Raw genomic sequence first — 22,838 nt, 5'->3', positions numbered from 1 at the left:
GCCAGTCCGGTGCCCACTTTCTCCTTGAAGTTTCATTTTCTGCCGTTATCGGGAAGCGAGCGATGGCTGGCACGGGTAGTTTCTTGGTCCTCGCTTGCTATGGTGCTTGCACACCGCAATAGTTCACGACTTGCACCCTCCGTACATCGTGCTATGGTGCACAAATACTTCAAAAACAATTCCTTCTTTTAATTCGAACAAATTTTTCGGCCCCTTCGAGTTCGAACTATTGAGATTCGAATGTATAACCCACTTCACATCTGTGCTTTTGCACGTTAACAGAAAAGCACAGCATCTTTCATCAACAGAGGATTCCAATTGCAGGCAGTCACTCTCTTTATTTTACTTCTTTTCTGTCATTGCATGAAGCAAGTTGCACCTCCATACAAAGGCATGTCCGAGAGAGGGATGAAGAAGCTGAATCCAACGCCTTTGATGTGGGAAATAGTTTTTTGTTAGCAGCTGTTTGCATTAAAATTGAAAGACAAGCAACAATAAAATTCTAACTGACCTGCACGGCTGATGGCAGGCAGGTGCCTTGGTCATTCGCTCCCGTCCACAGGGCACAGCTACCTTGGTTGCCTTGCATCGACAAGTCAATTCAACCTTCTCGTTGCATGGATAGCAGGGACCTAGAGCCCAGAGTGCCAGCAACATTGTATGCCATAAACATTTCTCTGCTAAGTTTTCACGTTCCAGAGAATGTAGTAAGACCAGGGTTCTTGCAACAACACACTCATTCGGCTGTGGCTATTACTGCTACAAAGGAAAGGTAAAGCAGGGTTCTCAGAATAGAGAGTTTACATCGACAATTTTTACTTGACTACACTCTAAAAAAAGTTTGCACCTTCTGGCACTTGTTCCCAAACAATAATTGGCATCTTTCGTTCGTGCCTTCCCTTTCTTTAAAGTATCGCACACGTAATGCATCATAGGATCATTCCCCACCTGCGGCAAGTAGTTTTTTCATCCACTTTTATTGCCATTAATTTATTTCTTTAATTCAATTAGTAAGTAGAAGTAATTTACCCCGTTTTCCTTGGTGTCTTTGCTTGTTGGCTTCTCATGATATGATCAATAAAAATCGGGCCCCTCGGTTAACCTAAAGGTTAACCACCTTTCTACTCCTTCCCTTTCTTTAACGTTTTGTATCCGGTACTTCCAGGTCACTAACGGCAAGCACGTTATCAGAGCAACATTGCATTCCTAACGTGAAAGAGGCCAGTGCAGAGTTTTCAAGAAAGGTCAGAAAGTGCTTATTGTTTGGGGACAAAGATACACCCCAAATGGAGTAAACTTTATTCAGAGTGTAGGTGAACTTGGCAGGACATGGCAATGCAAGCATGCCAACAAATTAAAGGAAACATGCTTTAGCATTTGTTCCAGTTATATGTCACCTGGCAAGTAGGAAGAATCCTAGTTTGTAAATGCACAACAGTGCTGCTGACATGACTACACACTGGCATACAGTTAGCACCCAGTAGTACTAGGACGGATGTGAATTAACATAAAATGGTTAAGTGCACTCCATTTACTACTGTTCTTTAATGCACTCATAGATGCAGCATGCATGTGCCCATGCGTACCTGCTTAAAATGTCTATCCTTGAAAATTTAAGCCCCTTTTTTCATACACGAGAGGGGTACATCTGTGAGCCATCTGTATAGTAATACAGTTCAACCTCATTATAAGAAAACTTAGTATAACCGTTACTTTTTTATAGTCTAGGATGACTAACGGCAAATATTTTAGTATTATAAGCACAGTTGTATGACACACAAGTCAATTCCATTACCAAAAGGCCCTTGTGTGGTGCGAGCGAACTAGTGTGAAATAACTTCTGATAGCACTCCCTTTGTAAATAATGTGAGACTAGATGACAATGCACAACCTATTTACACACACGCGCCAAAAACAAATATGTGGTGCATAATTGTTGATTATTGATCACTTTGGAGAAGGAATGATTACTTAGGCCAATACTGTTCTAATGAAGAATCTCACCCATATGACAGCAACTGGAGCAACGATGATTCTTGCAAGCCAAGGAGCGTCCACAGGGCTGCTCACAAGGAGGACACCTGCCATCGCAGCACTGAAAGGCCAAAAACAATGAGGGTAACTTGCTCCTTCTCCAAATACTGTTTTCCTAACCTTAGGTTTACATTAATATTTAGCATTTTTTATCCCTTAGAAATGGCAGCTGTCATCATTCACACAAATAGGATGTACCAACAACATATGCTAGTACAGTTGTCTCCTATACTTACGCAAAATATTGTACAAGCAAGCTGCATCTCTAGACAAGGAGGTTCAGTGTTGGCAAAGGGAACCAATGAATATGTTGATGCCTCTCTACTTCACTGTTGGACACTTCAGGCAGTTTTTACAAAGGAACTTTTTAAAACTTGGCACTGTATATTAACATTTCCTCCCAAGAAAATACACACCAAACGGGTTTGCTCAAACTTCTTTTTGCCTGCATCACACTGCTACACGATGGCAGTGCCATTGCATCCTTGTGGCTTACACTCCTCAGCTTGTCTAAGAACTAAAAAACAAGCAACCCTTTTCTGTCTAACTTTCACAACCTCGAACAAGCAGAGACTGCTATAATGAAATTGCGTTCACACTGATCAAATTTATTATTGTTTTTTCGCACAATTACAATCGTAAAAAGGCAATGAAGTGCTTAGAATTGTAGTGTTTAATTTCACGTCAATAAGGCAATGATGAAAAACATATGTTCCAAAAAAGAGGCCTTTTCCTCATGAAATGTGAAAATGTCCGAGCAGGTCATAACGACAGAAAGATAAAGCAAAAAAAAAGTGGGGGGGGGGGTGCAAGCAGCTGCTTACTCTACCACACAATTACATTTGCCACTAAAAACCAGGAAAACAACAAAGTGGAAACCACAACTTGCAAAGGTTGAAACGCCACCGAAAACAGCAAGGGCATTTCAGGCAGGCACCATTCTTATAGCCATTACAGCCTGCCATGCCCACAAATTTGCCTACAACACCAGTGATCAAGCAACTGCCACTAAACATCCTAATCCTTTATGGTGGGGCTTCAGCTTCTACGAGTCATAACTTGAATTTGTGTTTTATTCTTTTTGCGCCAAAAGTAACTATGGATTGCCATGAACTAGCCAAAACCCACAACATGTTGATTGTACGACTCAACACAAGTTGACTAACATGGCTTGCTCCCAACAAGCAAAGTTAAGAAGCTCTGGCCTGGACAAACAGCTTGAAAGCTACAGCTTGAACTCCAGAGATAAACAGAAGCAAGAGTAGCAACTTGGGAATGGCACTTAAATTTTATGGCAACATAAAAAGAAAAAAAAAAAGAGAAAAAGAAATGTTTAGGGAATTGCATTTCTCACAAAATAAAATTTAAAAAGAAAAGAGCAATGCCCTTGCCTTGCGACTGCATGGGTGTCTTCGGCAATCCCTAAGCCTTTTGCATTTTGTTTCACAGGTGTACTCCCGGCTACATGGGACCTCTTTTTCTCGTGCTCCACACCGACATCGCTTGGGACATATCTGAAGGCACTGGAGACAGCAATGTATAGGCAGTTTAGTTACTGGGAGGGAAACAATTGGGAACAACCCATGGCTCTTATTTTTCAAGTTGCAGATATAGTATATATGACCATGCTGCATGACCATACATCTATATATGAATGGTCATGCAGCACAAATTACATAACCATCATGAGCTCTCTGCATGTTTAGAAACTATCACGTTATAAATACCATAAGAAACAACCACAATGCCCAAGAAAAAAACCAAGTATGGTACGTATATGCTGTATTCTTTGTTTTCTCCAAGTGCGCAAGCCCACAAACGAGTGTGTGTCTATGCAACCATGATGCCTAAAAGCCAAGAAGCATATTTTACATACATTGTTGTGTTTTTGGTTTCTTCAACTGCGCCATGTCTGCACATGAGTATGTGTCTTCAAGCACAACTGCCATGCATGTGTATAGGTGACTTTTATTAAGAAAGAAATAGTTCTCGGCAATTTGTATCTTACTTACACACACACATACGCACACACACGCACAATCAGAAGGTATAATACACCTTCTGATGCCAAGTTTAAGTGCAACAAGTACTTCTTGCACACAACAAGTTCATTCTTGTGTAGTACAAATGTTGAAAAAAAATTATCTGTGTGCAGGTTATGTACTGACCACTTTGTGCCCTACCAGCATATAAGTAGAACACCGTCACTCATTGAAATAAGGGTACTGCATGCTTTAGCTGAACACAGTATCTGCGAGATATTACCACTTATATTGTCTGCATTTAAACATCAAGTATCAGAAAAGTACTAGTATAACGCTAAAACCTAAGTGTCAAACTACATGTCCCTAGTGACTTATACTCATGTCACACGGCCATGCACAAACACCTTTAGGATAAGGGAGCACAAGGCTTCCTAAGGGAGTTCAACCTCAAGAAAGTTATGGTCGTGCCGCACAGCCAATATAGAGTTATTAAAAGAAACTGCTTTGGGCACATTCAGCGGTGTTTGGTTTTTGTAGAAGTATAAAAATGTAACTTCTAATTATGTCCATAGATATAATAATTAACACCCCTTCCATAAAATATACATTATTCAATATACATGACGTGGAAAACATACAACTCGTTAAAAACCAAAGTGCACTCGCTATACACCGTAGTGCCGACAGCGACGCTAGTCGCCGTGTACTTATCTGAGTCTTTCTTCGCGACGTGGCAAGTATGCTATGCATTCTAAGACTAGAACTGCTGCAAACTAGCATGTTCAAAACGCAACATTTCGTGCACGGTGAGCTTATGAGCTTTCCTTTTATTTTGTGTACTTTGTTGGTGTGAGTCACGAGTGACCACACCAACCACTGCATGACTAGCACGACAGAGGTTACGCTTACATGAACCCAATGCGAGCAGGTCAAGTAAAAAATTTGGGTGACCGAGCCTGATGTGACCACATTTACATGAACTCGCTTCTGATGAGTCTCGTCAAGGACGGCACACAGCGTCGAGCCAATATGTAAACGCGTTCGAACTGAGCTTCTGGTTCACGCTGCTGTCTTCATGGGTTTTATCACTATGATTAGGTTGCACTGCACAGTGCTTGCCTTGGCCTTGTCTGAATACCATTCCTGCTGCTGGTGCCTAAATCACGACATCACAATGGTCCCACACAAGTCTCGATGCTCGCAGGCACGACTCATCCTCGTTAACATGCATGCTGCAAACGGGTCAGGCAGGGTCAACCTATCCCTATACAGTCGAGTTGACTGTGCCCGACTACACTTGTTCAGCCCAACCAGCTAGCATTTACATAAACTTGACAGGCATATTCCAGCCCAGCAAGCTAACTCGGCCCTCTTCTGTCAGGTTCATGAAAATGCCCTAAAAGAAAAAAAAAAAGAAAAGAAACATGGTGCCAAGTGGCCCAAGTCGCGAGTATTGTGCAGCAGCAAGCGTAACTGTTGCTGAATTGTGCTTGACCTTTTATTTAATTCAATTGAAATGTATAAACATACACAACATTAATTTTAATGCAAACAGTCATTAAATTACAAGCTCTACAACAACCAGTATGGCCACAAGAGTACTCCCTTCAGCAGCCAAGAGAGATTGCCCTCCTTTGACCAAAAGCTCCATTAAACTCCCTTAGCGGAAGGGCAACTGTGTGATACCGATTGCATCTCCTTCAAGATAAAGACAATGGAGTTAAAAGGAGTTTGCGGGTGCACATGTGACAGGGGTATTATAGGGACACAATCACCATGTTAATACTGTTACACTAGCATATACAGAGTGTCTTTATTTAGATTATACAGACCTCTTTTAAAAAATATGCGGATCCCATGCATTGTGGGAATCAACGTAAGCAAAGCTTTCTCTGCTGTTTGCTTTGATTGGCCATAATTAGTGGAAATGTTGACAGCAAATGTTTTATTTATTCAACATTTAGTCCAACACGAGAGTGGTGTCAATTGATGTCAAACATTGCCTTGCGTGCACCACGGCTGTTTCTCTGCGTAGTACACAGAACACACAGGGAGTGGCGTTTGCTTGAGGCGGCGTTGCGCACTATACTTAATAATCTCCGAGAGGGTTGAGCCTTGTCATTTCCTCACATGGCACATCGCATTGTGGCAGAATTATTAAACTTTAATTGTACTATGGGGCTGTACGTGCCAAAACCACAACCAGGTTACGAGGCATGCCTTGGTGGCAGACTCCGGGTCAATTTTGACACTGTGTTGTTTAATGTGTCCCTAAATCTAAATGCGCAAGCGTTCTTTTTTATTTCGCCCCCATTCAAATGCAGCTGCCAGGGTCAGGATCAGGATCAAACCCGCGACCATGAGATATGCCATAGTTGCAAAGCCACCGCGGTGGGCATAGAAGTGTTGATTTGATGTGCGACTGCTTTTGTTGTGTCGCGTAGACCCTATGGTGCGCTTTAGTGCGGCTCTGCTTCTGTATGGCCAGCATAAGTTGTCCGCCTGACAAATTCACACGGTGTTTATTTTTCAGAAATAGCAGAAATGTACCGTACCCTACTTTGAACTTAAATTTATAGAGTGCCCGCAAGCGCTGTCGTGTCTATAGTAGTAGCGTTTCCTTGCCTTCTCACGTCACCTTCTCCCCATCTCACCTTCCCCTTGCTCTTGTATAGAAGCTGCAAGCGAAGAGGTGCGAGGCTGTTGTTCACTTGTCTCGTGACTGTGTCGGTTCTACCCATTCTCTGCACCCTCTCCCCCCTCCTGTCTGCCATTCTATCTAGCTTCCCTCTGGTCTTGCACATTACCAGAAAGGCAGGCTCTGCAGTTTCCGCAATGCTTTAGCGGGGGGTCACAGATAATTACAGCTGTCAAGAAACTAACCTGGAAATGCCGAGGGAGCTCCAGAGGGCATTGTGCACATACGACATGATGGAAAGCTCCAAATTAGTTTCTTTCTCAGATTGCCTTTCCTCTCTGCCATGCTTCTGTTATGTATGCACACGCTCTCAACCACCCCCCAATGCAGTGTGCCAGACAGCAGCAGCAACAGCAGCAGTGGGAAAGTCGAAGGAAGAGACAACGAACGCTTCGGTTTAAAAATCCGAGGACACCTGAGCACTTCTTATGGTTTGTGAATGCGAAAGAATTATTGTCCAAGTAAACGCTGCTCAGTGATCCTTCGAGTTACCACTATGGCACCAAGTACCATATTGGTACGTGGTGCCCGAGCTAGCAAGCAGCAGCAGCAGCCTGCGGTGCCAATGTTGCAGGCCACCAACGTCCTGCGCGACGAGAGACCGAAGCAGCAGCAGCGACCACCAAAGCTGGCAGGAGTGTGCAGTAGCTAAGCCTAGCGCGAGTGAGAGATACGGATCACACACCAGCTTCCGAGAACGAGGATGATGTGGCATCACGGCGATGTTCTCTCTCCGCACGCACAACAGCAGCACGCACTACAACACCTTGCGTGCTACAGCAGAAGCAGGTGTTCCCTTTCGCCCACTCTGCTCCATCGAGGCGCACTCATGACGTGGCATTGCAGCCAATGGAAATTTATCTGCTGTTTTGCTGCTACAGACGACAGATGCTGGCTTTTTCGCTCAATGGGCCATTTAACTCTTCCGCATCAAAATGTTATTACCATAATGAATGTGGATTTTGCAGAGGAAGTATAAGGCAAGGCAGATGAACTTCAACTCAAATAATGCAAGTTTCAAAAGACTTAACAAAAAATTCACCGACAATTGCTCCCTAATGCAAAGTTAGAGCACAGCTCTATACGTGTTTTCCTTTCGCAATATATTGGCTGATGCGGACAATTCATCTCATGCGGTACATTACAAATGGAGCAAAGTTTGGCGCGACTGCCTCACTAATCGGGAGATCATGAGAGGCAGCACGTGGATGACACATGGGTGCAATTCACATCAGCTGCCACAGACAGGCCTCCACTCATGCAGCGCTTTGTTTCCATACAAACAATGCGTGCTACTCTGGCGCCATCTAATAGCCATAGTCACCACAAAGTCCATCTTGCATGACACTACGCTTTTCTTACGCTTTCACCATACCCTCCTCCTTGACGTTCCGCCTCATGGTTCTGCTGCACCTTCCCTTCTTTTGCTTTCCTCCTCGCACTCTCCTCACTATCGCCGTCTTTCATCTTCCGCTGCACTCTGCGTTTGCTTTCATCCTTCGCTGTGCTTTATTGCTCGGTTATAAGGAAGACCACTGATGCTCACCGAAGGAACCTAAGAGCTACAATCTACAATTTCTTAATTACCGTATTTACTCCAAGATAGGTTGAATACAAATACAAGTGGCGCCCTATATAATCAACTCACCGAGAAATAAAAAAATAATTCGTACATAGGTCAACCCATATGTTTGTAGTGAAGCGAATAGATTTGAACATGAGACACCTTTATCTACCGTAAGCTGGACTGCTGAATCTCGCTGTTCAATTCCACAAGCTAGATCACAAGCCAGTCTGGATGACCACCAGGCTGGCTCTACGACAAGCGTGAGGAAGGAACTGCGTTAGCTCGATACTTTTGCTAGCTTTGTTCATGAATACACTTGGAGATACTTTGGTCACGAATGTAGATAGACAGCTTATTTGGGGCAATGATTTCAAAAAAAGAAAAAGGTCGACTTAGATTCAAATAAATACGCTAACTTTTTCTTTAGAATGATGGGGGGCAGTGAAATTTGGAGGCAGTCACATTTTTTCCCATTTCTTTTTTCAATATTGAAAATCACACTAAATTTGAAATATTCATTATTGTACTTTAACGTTCAATCCAGACAATATCAAAACTGGGCATACTGGGAGCGAAGAAGAGGGAGAGAAGCGTCCCATGATGAAGCGTGTGAGACAAAGTTTAAATGATGGCATGTTACGACAATTACTTATACAGCACAATGCAGTTGATGCTTGCCAGGCAAAGCATGCCGTATCAGTGTGTACCGTTACTGGCTGCGACATTCAATTTCATGCTTCGTCATGCTTTTCTTAAGAACCAGAAAAACGGGATGAGAGCAAAAGAACAAGAAAAACATGACGAGCAGGAAGATATATTAATGAGGTTCTACTGTATTAGAAATGAACTTTCTTCAAGTCAACTAGAAAATTCAACACATGGTCTTGTGCTGCATTAGAAATGGTAACAAATCTGCTTGTTACTGGAGGGCAGCTGCCTAGGTGGCAGCGCTGACTACAGTGGTGGATGCCACAAGCGAGCAGCTTGTCACAGGTGTCTCCGCAGGGTCCCACATCTTCGGTGCATGGCAGCTCCCACTCTGAAGCAGTAAAGCAACAACACGTCAAAAGTGTACCAAGGGTCGATTTCAGGCATCTGGCACTCTGACACATGCCCTAAATAGAAACACTACTCTTTTTCACATTGTTTCTATTGAAATACGGGCACCATGACAAGGTATCAAAACATTGTGCTCAGTAGCAAAACGCCTTAGCTGCTGGGCCAATAGCAAATGTCAGTAATATGGATAAAAGATAACCAAAAGGAAGTAACTAAAGTGTATACCACAAGGTAAAGACGCAAGGCACAAAAATGAGCAGAAAACAATGTAGAATTATGCAGAACCTCGTTCATACGTTCCTGAAAAAAAAAATGCTAGGGAAATGTAAAAAACCAGAAAACATATGATCCGAAGGAACTAAACATTTGATGGACTCAACTGTAGTTGACATCTACATAATGCAAAGCGTTACATGAATCACTGTGGCACGAGGCACGAGATGTCGACGTGCATTGGGCTGTTGGGGCTTCCACAGCCCTAGACGTGTTTTGTTATTTTCCTATTAACGTGACCCTGTGTCTCAAAAAATCCGATGTCAGCGTCAGGTATCGCTTGGTGAAAGATCCCTCCGAACCACGACCACGCAGGCCCTCCACGTGGCGCAGATGCGTTACTGAAAAAATTGAATTCCTAAAAGCAAAATTTGTCACGAAAATCATAGTGTACGACCTAAACACAACCTACAGACATGATAGCGTTGGGAGTTTATTTTCAATATACCAGAAAACATCATTCTGTTACGCGGACACTCAAACACAAACCCAATTTCCGAGCAGCACGGCCCACTCAGTTCCTTGCAACAACACTGTCGCGCTTGGCCCCGCGCATCCACAAGAAAGCTGCAGTCGCTAGGAAGCACAACAAGCAGCAGTCGGGGATCTTTGAATTCTATCGCATTCCACTCTTAACCCTTTCGCTGTCACGGACGTACCGGTACGTCTTCGCACTTCCCCCCCCCACAGTGTCACTGACGTACTGGTACGTTCTCTATCATGCGTTCAAAATTTCGCGCCTGAGCGCAAAGCTGCCGCTCCTGGACTGGCCATGCCATCTGTTGACTCTTTCTACAAGTTTGTATTTTCGCCTCGACATGTGTCAGTACATGTATTGAAGAGTACGGCGCGACTGCCACTCGCCCCTCTCTCTTTGCTGAGTGGCACGGTGGCTCCGCGTTCGCTGTATCATGAGTCGCACACGTGTGGTTATGGGTTCAAGGGTTGTTCTGCCATCTCCGCTGGTTTGAAGGTTTTTATTTTTCTTCTGTTGGTGTGTCTGCTACGGCGCGTCAAGTTCAGAGGCACACGCCGTTGCCTCTCCGAAAAGAGTGACTCGATTGCTACTTTCGCTCTCTCGTCGCACCCTCGCTTCCGACTAGCAGCAGTAAACGTAAAGCCCTTCGAACTTTGTTTTAGCCTTTTTCCATCTTCCCCTGTCTTCTTGATCACGCAATGTCCCATTTCTCTCCATTGTGGGGGCGACTGAAAGCGCATCCTCCCTGCGCGCAGTTACTTTCGGATGGCTCAGCGCGCGGACCTTCGTCTGCTCATTGGAGCGGTGGCTCAATTCCGATTCAGAATACGAGCCCAGCTCGGATTCGGACTCGGACAGTCTCGTGTGAGGAGGAGGCGAGCTCCGCATCATCAGATTCGGATGTTGAACGGATGTTATAGTCAGGCTGATGATGATGATGTTTACTAACAACAGCTGCAGAACACTGAAATGTGCATAATGCATTGACTATGTTGTTTGTATACCAATCATAATCAAAAATAAATTGCTATGTTCATTCCCTGTTATGCTCGTTCCCTGAAACCAAGCCGACACTGGGGGGGCGTCACGGCCAGAAAGGTCCGACAGCGAAAGGGTTAAAGGCGAAGTTTAAGTGTTCTCTAAATTTTTGTGTAGCATAACAAGTGCTGGCAAGAAGGAAGGCTGCCCAAGCAATGGAAAGCAGCCAAGACGATCCTCATCCCCAAGCCTGGCAAGCCGCTCAACATAGAGAACCTCAGGCCGATCTCGCTCACTTCGTGCGTGGGAAAGGTCCTCGAGCACGTTCTCATGAACAGGTGGCAGCGTTACCTGGAAGAATCGGAGCTTTACCCAAATTCCATCATCGGGTTTCGGAAGAAGCTCGGGACGCAAGACGCCATGATCTTACTGAAGAACGAGATCATCGACGATACGACGGGCACCAAGGACAACAGAGCGATACTCGGGCTGGACTTGCAGAGCGCCTTCGATAAAGTGAGGCACTCGGCTATCCTGGCCCAAGTATCCAGACTAAACATGGGCAGAAGGACATACCAGTACATCAAAGACTTCCTGACGGAACGGACCACCGAAATCTGCGCGGGAGACCTGCAGCTCGAAGAGAAGAAGCTGGGCAGCGTCGGAACTCCGCAGGGCTCTGTGATCTCCCCGCTTCTCTTCAACCTCGTGATGATCGGGGTGGCCAACCGGCTGGAAAGAGTAGCGGGAGTCCGGCACACCATCTACGCCGACGACGTTACGCTATGGGTACCGGGAGGAAGCGACGGACACATCGAGACAACGCTGCAAGAAGCGGTCAACGCCATCGAGGAGCAGCTGGGCGGGTCTGGACTCGTTTGCTCTCCGGCCAAGTCAGAACTGCTGGTGATTCCACCGACAGGAGCGGGCAGGAAAAGAAAGAACATGGAAGTCAAGTACGAGCGACCACAGATCACGGTCAAGACAGCGGGAGGACAAGTGATACCGGAGGTCGAGAAGATTAGAGTGCTCGGGCTGCTCATCCAGCGAAATCGAGTCAACGGTGAAACGGTCAACAAGCTCGCGGGCGAAGCGGCCGCGGCAATGAGACTCATCAAGAGGGTGTCCAACAGAAGAGCGGGGATGAAGGAGGAGAGCCTGACTAGGCTCGTTCAATCCTTCGCAGTTAGCCACATAACGTACGTGGCCGCCTTCCACAACTGGAGGCCGAGCGAACGTAACAAGATAGACGCCACCATACGCAAGGCGTATAAGGCAGCACTCGGCCTCCTCGGAAGCACGAGCACCGAAAAATTCATGGCGCTGGGAGTCCACAACACGCTGGACGAAATAGCCTAAGCACAGAGAACGGCGCAACTCGAGCGTCTCTCTGAAACAAGAACCGGAAGAAAGATACTGCGGGACCTTGGCCTCGAGCCGAGGGAAGGCGAGCAGCAGAAAGACGTGCTTATATACCGGATAGCATCAACAGAAAGCTCAGGGTCTGCCCGATCCCGAGGAACGTGAACCCCGAGCACAACAAGGAGCGGAGGTTGGCGAGGGCCAGGGCTCTTGTGGACCTCCACGCCAGAGAAGAAGGCGCCATCTACGTGGACGCGGCGGAGTATCGAGGGAGCAGCGACGCATACGCGGTGGTGGCTGTCGGGGCATCGACGGGTGCAACGAAGACCGCGGCGAGCGTCCGGACTCGAGAGGCACACCGGGCGGAGGAGGTGGCCATCGCCTTGGCCGTCTCCGACCCCGGTTGCACTACAGTGTTGTGTGACTCTAGAACGGCAGTGAAGAACTACGCCAAGGGTAGGGTATGTAGTGAGGCCTTGCGCATACTGCGCAAGGCCGAAGACATCGGACGCAAAAGCGCTGTGGTGATCAAGTGGTTTCCGGTCCACATGGGCAGTGACGTGTCGGAACGCGGGAACGTGAACCACAACGAGACGGCCAACTCGGCCGCGCGAGGACTAACCAACCGCGCAGCTGCAAGCACGGCCGACTCGGAGTGTTGGTCACGGTGCAGTGCCAAGGACAAGATGACCACCTTCAACGAAATAGTGAAGTGGTACAGACTTAACAGACAGACTATGCCGCCACCTCACCCGGGGCTTACCCGGGAGGAGGCAGTATTATACAGGCAATTACAGACGGGGTCCCTGCTCTCCCCGGTGCTAGCTAAGCACGTGTGTCCGAGCGTCTACGCGAGAGACGTGTGTAGACTGTGCGCTAAGGAGAGAGCCACCGCGGCTCACATCCTTTGGGACTGTAGTAGAAATCCACGAGAAGCCAGTGAGAAGACGACGATCCCGCCGCGGCTAGAGGCTGCAACGAGGACCTATGACCAAGATACACAACTAAAGGCCGTCCAGCAGGTCTCGGCAGCTCTAGAGAGGCAGCGACCTCGCGAAACCGAGGAGAAGGGGGGAGCACCCCTAGGAAGGGGATGGCGGCCCTCTCGGATCCGCGGAAGTAGCGAGGAACCAAGACCTCGAGGAGCACAATGCACGAGACTGACGTAGTGGCCGCGTCGCGGTAAAAGCTTGTCCTCCCTGCGTGGAGGGAGCCTAACCGACTCTGCAGGCATATTTACTAAAGTTGTTCTCTCTCTCTCTCTCTATTATTAAGATGGTGACAGGAAACCAATATGAAATTGAGCTGGTGGGCGACATCGGATGCCACAGGAGGAAAACATGATGCTCACATCACGCCACCTGATGCGGGGTACAGCAGCGCATTCGAGTTATCGCCTACTAAAAGTGTGCAGTATGTTTCCAATGGCCCTATACCCCACGCCCTGTAAAGATGCTTATCGCAATAGGGTTGGCGGTGATAGCTGTGAACGCGGTGTGCAATTACCAGGGAGGCAAATTGCTGGTACCTGAATAAGAAACTGTGTGCGCGCCGGCGTTCTTACGTGAGATGAGCAGACGAGTACTGCAGGGAAGCGGATGCAGCGGGCGGCTACTCTTCTGGATCGCGCACACCTTACGTCTTTTCTTGTTTACATGGAATCTAGCAGCCAGAAAACGTATCATACAATCACAGTTTGGCTACATACTGAACTTTGCTGCCAAAAGATTGAGTTTTCCAAGAATGTAAGAACTGATAAAAAATTACAGGGTCTCTTAAGATCTCTCTTAAGAGGTGAACGACAAAAGCCTACTCTTCCTCCTCTTATCATTGGCCTATTTCTCTTTTTTCTTTTAGTCATTACTGCTCACTACTAAGCATCTTTAGTAATTTGTAATCAATTGTGGTCATTACAAGCCGTCATTAGACCTGTTGGTCATATCATAGTCATCAGTAGTCATTACAAGTCATTTCAGTCATTATTAGTCATTACTAAGCATATTTAGTCATTTTTAATCAATTGTAGTTGTTACAATTGTCGTTACAATTGTTACAATTGACATATTGGTCATTTCATAGTCATTACAAGTCATTTCAGTCATTATTAGTCATTGCTGCTCACTAGTAAGCAAGTTTAGTCATTTGTAACCAGTTGTGTTCATTACAAGCCGTTGTTAGACATATTGGTCATTTCGTAGTCATTACAAGTCATCAGTAGTCATTATTAGTCATTACTAGTCATTCTCTACCAATCTCTATTATAACGTTATCATTCACTAGCTGTCACTATCAATCATTTTTCATTCTTTAATCTGTCTTCATATGGCGTGATGATGCTTAAGCGGACACTCCGGAGGTCAGGTCTGCTGACACAAACTTCACCATGAGCCTAGAAAGGCTTTCATCTTAAAATAAGTACTCATACCAAATGCACAATCGGTTTCCTTTGAAACCTGCCACATGAAATGAAGTCGGGTGTATGGTGGAAGCCCGTCTGATCAGGATGATACATAGCAAGAAAGAAAGAGCAGAGACACTAACCAAAAAGATTTAAAACCGTTTTAACGTTTCAGCTCCCCCACAGGATCCTTGTTCACTTTTTTTTGGTAGCAGAGCGTGATGAACAAGGCTCCAGCGGTGGAGCTGAAACATTAAAAACCCTTTTAAATCTATTTGGTCAGTGTCCTCACTCCTTCCTTCTTACTATGCAATATCAGAGTCCAGTTTTTTCATCCACTTTCATTTCCACTAATTTATCATTTCTTTAATTTAATTATTAAGTACAAATAATTTTCCCTTTGTTGTCCTTGATGTCTTTGTTTGTTGGTTTCTTATGATATGATTAATAAATATTGGGCCCCTCGGTTGACCCCCTTTCCTCTCGTTCATTGCATAACGAGGGTCTTGAATCCGGCAACATTGACATCTCCAGGTAGCATGTGCGGTTTATTGACCAGTTGCCTTCACCTAAAGAGATCTCGTACTTGTGATGCCTGCAGCAGAAAGGTTGTTCACCATCCGCCGCCAAGGTTTGCGAGTGGTGGTGCTGGCTAACACTTCCAGGGTTAGTTCTAGCAGCAAAACATAAATATCCAAGAAAGTGGATGCAGTAGCTCAATCGGTAAGAGCATTGCATGCGTAATGTGAACGTGGGGTCATTCCCCCACCTGCGGCAAGTTGTTTTTTCATCTCCTTTCATATCTATTAATTTATCATTTCTTTAATTCAATTATTAAGTACAAGTAATTTCCCCTATGCTGTCTTTGGTGTCTTTATTTGTTGGTTTCTCATGATATGAGAGTCCAGTTGTGATACACTGAATTGTCAGCTTTTAATATTTGCTTTTAGTGTCCCTCTCAAAACAAGGCAAATAAAGAAATTAACTGTACAGGAGATCCAGGAAAAACACAGGAAAGGCGGAAGATGGAAATTCAAGACGATGAGATGAGCATGAAAGAATGACATGCCTCTCAATTGAGTTTTTGAGGAATTCCAATCGGTCGGCCGAAGTGAATGGACATGTTGTCGGTGCGCTCCGCAACCACCGAGACTATGCGACCTTCACCGACCGCCCTTGACCGCCCTTGACCGGGCCGCTTTTGCCGGGAGTCATGTGGGAAGCGGCTTTCTCGCCGTTTCCCACCGACTGCCTTTTCTTCCCGGGACTTTGTTGCCACTCCCCGCGCCTCTACAGCTCTGAGGCAGTTCCAACGCCGCTGCCCCTGCCATAGCTGCCTTGGCGTGTTTTCTACACCATGAACCAAGAGCACCAAGCGACCAGCTCTTCCAAGGCCCATGTTCTAAACCGGCGTGCAAAGGGCCTTCGGCCAATTCACCGGTCCGTTTCGATGGAGAATTTATCTACCGCAACATCATTTTCCAACGAGCAGGAGACGCACACGGCGATAGAGAATGCCGGCGCGCATTTCTCAACAACAACGAAGACGCCCGTGGTGGATACCGCGGGAGTGGCCGCCGATCCCATCGTCGCCAATTTTCCCTCCCAACAGTGAGAGGTGGACACTCCGACCGGGGAAAGGATGGAGGAAGATGCTGCCCCGAACATTTACGACGACAAAACTGACGACGACACAAGTGGCTGTCGGAAGACAGTCATACATAAGCGACGCATTCGTCAAACACGCGCTAAGACTCAACCCTCCGAGAACATCTTGGGCATTCCGAACGCCTCCCAGCCCACCGTACGCAAGCGCATTCGGAATCAGAACCTGCCTCAACTTCCTTTGCACGATGAAAAGATAATTCTGCGGCCTCACGGAGGACTTCGTCTTGATAAGTGGACGCACCCAGAACTCGCCAGTGCACTATGGAGTGCAGCCGGCTTGACCACCGATGATCGTCAGGACATCATATTCCGACTGCGACCTCAGCAGAACTTTGCAATCATCAGCACACCCCAGTCACACGTGGCCGACGCATTGTACAAGGTGAGGGAGCTGAACCTTGGTCAGCGGGTCTATCCCATCACGACATATTTTGCGGCCCCAGACAACTCATGCAAGGGAATTGTTCCTGGCCTTTTGCCCTGTACACCATCTTCCAAGCTAGTGGATGAGCTTGTGGCTCCTGGAACTCAAATACTTCAAGCACGAATGATGGGTCAAACCAACGTTGCGTTGGTAACATTTGAAGGACTTAAAGTGCCTCGCTACATGCGTTTCTATGGTGCAGAACTCCGCTGCTACCCCCATCGACCCTGCCAACTGGTTTGCAAGATATGTCACAAGCTCGGCCATTGGGCTGATTACTGTCCTACGCCGCACGTGGTCATTTGCGCGACGTTCGGGACTGACAACCCCACCCCGTCACATCCGTGCACCTCACACTGCACATCCTGTGACGGGACCCACCCTACAACGGATACAAACTGCCCGCGGCGTGCTAGGCAGACACTGAACAAAGCTTGGGTTCGGAAAGCTCTCGAGAAAGAGCAGCGTGAACTCCAACCCTCCAGCGACCCGACCACTACCACAGACACGGCGGAGAGCCGAACGTCGCGCGCCCCAACGAAGGAGACCAGAAAAGTCCAGTCGGAGACCGGTTCGAGATCCCATCACATGTTCAACTCTCGGTCCCGATCCCGCGAGGCATCGGTGCGCCTCCCGGAGAAGCGCCCTCCTTCCCCATCTTCCCAACAACCCTACAAGAAGGCCTGCAGACCAACGCCCCAGCCAAGGTGACCCTGGTCCCTTCAGGGGTGCAGCGGACCCTGGAGAAGAAAACAGCAAAGCCTCGGGAGGTACGTCGGGCGGAGGGTCCCCCACAGCTCGCTCCGCCCCGTAAATCTCTCCCTAGCCCTTCCCCTATAACCAATTCGTTACCAAATCCCGATCCTCTAATAGAAATAGCCTGCCTACATCGTGACATGGAGGTGCACTGTGAGCGCCTGCAAAAACAAATGGATGCGCTAGTGGCAGACATGAGCACTAGTATGCAGGCGGCTCTGGACAGGATAGAACGCCAAATGGAGGTCCTTCAAATAGGGATTACTGAGCAAGTGAAATCATGTATAGAGTGCACTTTCGCACGCATGCAAGTTCCTGAGCTTAGCGGTAACAATGAAAGCGCGCTTTCCGACCAAGGCTCTTGGCCGCAACCTTCAAATGCGGGCACCCGGCGCCCGCATCCCTATGCACGACCGCCTGCTACCTCTCGTGATGATGATGGCGCCGCGTAACGCGGAGCAACTAATGGTGTGGCTGTGGAATTGTAGGGGATTCCGCCGAAAACGAGGTTCCCTACAGCAGTATATCGCCACATCCACGAACCCTCCCGATGTCATCCTCTTACAGGAAGTCAATTTCACCCCTTCTTTATCCAGCTACAGCATGCTCTCGGGTGTCTCTCCTCTTGTGGGAGCCTTAGTTTAGAAACATGTTACATGTCGCATGCATACCACTAACATTGACATTCCTCACCAAATATTGGAAATAATTACGCAAGGTAAATGCAGCGAGAGTCTATTTATACTCAATGCATACAGTTCCCCCCGTTCGCGAACGCAATGTTTTCAGCACCTACTAACAGAATTTGGTAGGTTCGGACGGGTTTGTGTGGTGGCCGGCGACTTTAACGCTCCGCATACTGCATGGGGTTGCGTTAAATCTCAGGCTAAAGGGACCCGCTTATGGAATGCCATCTGTAACATGAGATACACACTACTTACCGACCCAGAGCACCCCACTCGGATGGGCAACAGCGTATCTCGTGACACCTGCCCTGACCTTACCTTCGTGCACAATACTGGCCCAGTCGTTGCGCACGGGCCTTTAGAGGAGCACCTTGGTAGTGACCACTACATTGTAGCGACCACCTTGTCATTACGCGGCGCGCGCAGGCCCGAGCGAAATGTGCGTATAACGGATTGGGCGAAATTCAGGGAACGTCGCCAGGACCCACCTGAGCGCCAAGGGTACGAACGCTGGCTTGACTCTCTCGCACAAGATCTAGAGGCCACCACGAGCACACTGCGCACCACAACCGAGACACCAGACATAGACCCGCATTTACTTCATCTTTAGAACGCCCGCAGAGTGCTGACACGACGATGGAAACGACAACGCCTCAACCGCAAACTTAGGAAACATATAGATCAAATTACACGGGAATCTCAGGAGTATGCAGAGATCCTTACGAGGAATAACTGGCGTGGATTTTGCGATCGCCTCTCAGGCACATTGAGCACAGCAAAAACGTGGTCGATTCTTCGCTCACTCACAGATCCCAACACAACAAAGGGAAAAACATTTCAACAGCTGCACATCCTAATGCACGAGTACAGGGATGATGTCTCGACACTCCCCAGAGAGCTAGAGAAGCATTTCATACCCACAGGCCCGCCGCCGCAGTACCCTGACTATCCTTATGTAGGCGAAGTGAACGAATTGCTCGATGCAGACATCACATCTGACGAGGTGCAGGTGGTCCTACAAGACCTACGCTGCAACACGGCACCGGGAGCCAACCACATCCGATTCGCCACCCTTCGTAACCTCAGTGACGTGGATATTAACCACTTCACCCATATCTTCAATGATTGCTGGCGCAAGGGCATGCTTCCGCAAGCGTGGCGACATGCCGACATCACACTGATCCCCAAACCGAGCAAGCCTGTTAAGGTTGACAACTTACGACCCATCTCCCTAACATCCTGCATTGGTAAGCTCATGGAGCATGTACTCTTGCGCCGTCTGCAGCCCTTCCACGAAGAAAAATCATTCTTTTCTAACTCTCAATTCGGATATCGGGCTCATCTGTCTGCCAAAGATGTGCTTTTACAGTTGCAGGAGGAAGTCATAGGACCTCCGTCGTCCGCCCAAACGAGAGCACTCATCACCTTAGACCTAAAAGGGGCATTCGATAATGTTGAACATGACCTCATCCTTCGCAATGTTGCACATTCACACTGTGGAATTCGTATGTACAACTATATCCGCGCATTTCTTCGAGACTGCACAGCCACCGTAGGAATGGGACCGCATCGATCCGGTACGATTCACCTTGTAGGACGTGGGACACCCCAGGGCTCAGTTCTTTCCCCTACTTTATTCAATATCGCGCTCGCAGGGCTCCCCCGGCTACTCGACCAGATCCCTGATGTCGCCCACGCTATTTATGCGGACGACATTACTATCTGGTCGACACGGGGTTCCGACGGAGCCATCCAGGACCGACTGCAGCAAGCAGCCGATACAGTTTCCGAGTATGCGAGAAAATGCGGCTTAAGATGTGCTCTGGAAAAGTCGGAGCTCATAATCATTCACCCCCGGAGCCGTTCCTCTACTCCCCCTATCACTGTGCACGTGGATGGCACACCGATACCACAGGTTAATCGTGCTCGTATCCTCGGCCTACACGTCCAAGCGGATGGCAGGTCAAACTACACTGTTTCCCTTCTATCCAGACCAGATTGAGCAAATTCTGGCCATGATCCAGAGGGTCTCCAACAGGCGCTCGGGCCTTCGAGAAGAGGACCTGCTGCGCTTGGTGGAGGCATGCGTGATCATCCGCCTTTCCTACTATCTCCCATTTCAGCGGTTGACCCAAGCGCAACAACTTCGCGTAGACGCAATGATTCGCAAAGCGACGAAGCTGGCCCATGGCCTCCTGAACTATACTTCCACACACCGTCTCCTTAAAGGGACACTAAAGGTTACTATTAAGTGAACGTGGACTGTTGAAATACCGTATTTACCCGCGTATAACCCGCCCCTGCGTATAACCCGCACCCCTAACTTTGAACTCGGCGGAAAAAAAAAAAAAAAAACTCGCGTATAACCCGCACGTTTACCTGAAAAAAAAAAAAATGAGCGCTAGAAAGATGCAACTCACACTCAGTGATCATTTCGTTTTCAGAACATTTATTCAAACGACCGCCACCACGTCACTGGTTATCCGATTCTTAATCGACGCCGCTCTCACTACTGCCATCCGAGGCTTCATCGCCACTCTCAAAGACGTAGTCGTCCTCGGAACCATCCAGACTATTACTGATCGCACATTTTTTAAAGCTTTTGCGCACCAAATCGGCCGGTATCGCTTTCCACGCATCCACGATCCACTGGCACAGTAATGGAATATCAGGCCTTCGCACGCGTCCCGTCGGTGTGAGGGCGTACATGCCGTCGGCCATCCACTGGGCATACAGCCGCTTCACGTGTGCCTTGAACGGCTTGTTCAGGCACACGTCGAGTGGCTGTAGCATGGACGTCATGCCGCCAGGTATTATGACGAGGTCGGTGCTGGTCTCGGCAAGGCGAGCCTTCACCGCATCAGTGCAGTGGCCTCTGAAGGAATCTAGTACGAGCATCGACCGGCGTGCCAGCAAGGCACCTGGTCTTCGCTCCCAGATTACTCGAAGCCAGTCACCGACTAGGCCACTGTTCATCCACGAATTTTCTTCCGCACGCACAACGATTCCTGGGGGCAGTGGAATGCTAGGTAGCGTCTTGCGTTTGAAAATCACATACGGGCGCAGTTTCGTGCCGTCAGCCAAAGCGCATAGCATGACTGTGCAGCGCAGCTTGGCATTTCCGCCGGTCAGCACGCTGACTGATTTGGAGCCCTTTTTTTCCATGGTCGTGTCCATCGGCATCTCAAAGTACACAGGTGTTTGATCAGCATTTCCCACCTGAGACAGCAAATAGCTGTGCTCCTTCCGAAGTGCGATCACATATCGTTGAAAGTTCAACAACTTTTCCTCGTAGGCTTCAGGAAGCCGCTGGCACATGGTTGTTCGCCGCCGCATAGAAAATCCATGTCTTCGCATGAAGCGCTGAAGCCATCCACGGCTTGCACGAAACTCACGTGGAATGTTCAATTCCCGGGCCAACTTCAGGGCTTCCATTTGCGCCATCTCAGTCGAAACAGCGTGGCCACGACTTCTCTGCTCCTCAATGAACTTCGCAAGCTGCGTCTCGAGGTGGGGGTACGCGCCAGTCTTCGACCCCGAAACGCTCGCCTGTTCCGGTTCGTTGCTTCGAGACTCTCTTTTTTCTTCCTCCAGTCGCGAATGCACGACTCGTCGACGTCATGCTGTCTTGCAGCAGCTCTGTTGCCGATTTCTTCGGCAGCGGCTATAATCTTTAGCTTCTCTTTCGCTGTGAAACACTGCCGTCGAGTCGCACTCATGATGCCAAAACAAAGCAGGCAAACAGTGCAAACTGGGGTAAGTACACTAAACAGCGCCTAACGCGAGGCTCAACAATGCTGGCCTTTCGTTGGCCCTTCATCGGCTTGACAAGCGTCGATGACGATGGGGATGGCGGACTACACGGGGAGGCCGCCGCACATTGCGGTGAAGCCGACCCCCCCCTCCCAAGGAAAAAATTCGCAGATAACCCGCACCCCCACTTTTTAAACGCGTTTTTTCACATTTTGGTGCGGGTTATACGCGAATAAATACGGTACCATCCCTGAAACCTCGAAACGCATGTTTCGTGCCAAGAAGAGTCTTATTTTAAGAGAAAATGCGTTCTGAAGCATCCGCGTACCTCTAGCGCAGTTCAAATCGCCCGCCCTCCGATCGAGGAGTACTGACATCATGGTCTCATAGTGACGTTGCACCATCGGTGAGTAGAACGGCGTCTGCAGACGGCGCTACGGCTTTTCTCCGCAAAACGCAAACGCGCGGCCAGAAACAGAGCCAAGACAGAGCCGACACCAGAGCGAAAGCGGGAGTATGGTGGCTAGCGGAAGGAGAAACGCGCGACCATAAGCCGGTACTTTATTCTATGAAGCAAACTTCGATGCTCGTCGCAATGGACCCTGACAACGACAGATTGGCTCACGATGCTGGGCTTAACTTCAGTGATTTGAGCACTGACGAGCGCGACCTGCTGCTGAGGGCTCGCGCTGCCGGCGTCGTTGCGTACTACGACGGCG

The 22,838-nt window shown here is 48.1% G+C and overlaps 1 protein-coding gene across 1 annotated transcript in view; it reads right to left on the bottom strand.

The window, feature by feature from the left end:
• Positions 1-22,838, bottom strand: part of LOC142578726 (NF-X1-type zinc finger protein NFXL1-like) — a 75,059-nt gene that overhangs the window by 35,675 nt on the left and 16,546 nt on the right. Inside the window, exons 9-12 of the mRNA XM_075688237.1 lie at positions 9,208-9,323; positions 3,426-3,557; positions 2,005-2,095; positions 512-632 (exon numbers count right to left, since the gene is read on the bottom strand). Of these exons, the coding sequence (XP_075544352.1) occupies positions 512-632; positions 2,005-2,095; positions 3,426-3,557; positions 9,208-9,323 (460 nt within the window). The remainder of the gene's footprint in view (positions 1-511; positions 633-2,004; positions 2,096-3,425; positions 3,558-9,207; positions 9,324-22,838) is intronic.

This window comes from Dermacentor variabilis, chromosome 4 (assembly GCF_050947875.1).
Source record: "Dermacentor variabilis isolate Ectoservices chromosome 4, ASM5094787v1, whole genome shotgun sequence".
Classification (NCBI taxonomy): Eukaryota; Metazoa; Arthropoda; class Arachnida; order Ixodida; family Ixodidae; genus Dermacentor; species Dermacentor variabilis.
The sequence above is the reverse complement of the archived record's forward strand: the minus strand, read 5'-3'. Positions and strand labels throughout refer to the sequence as shown.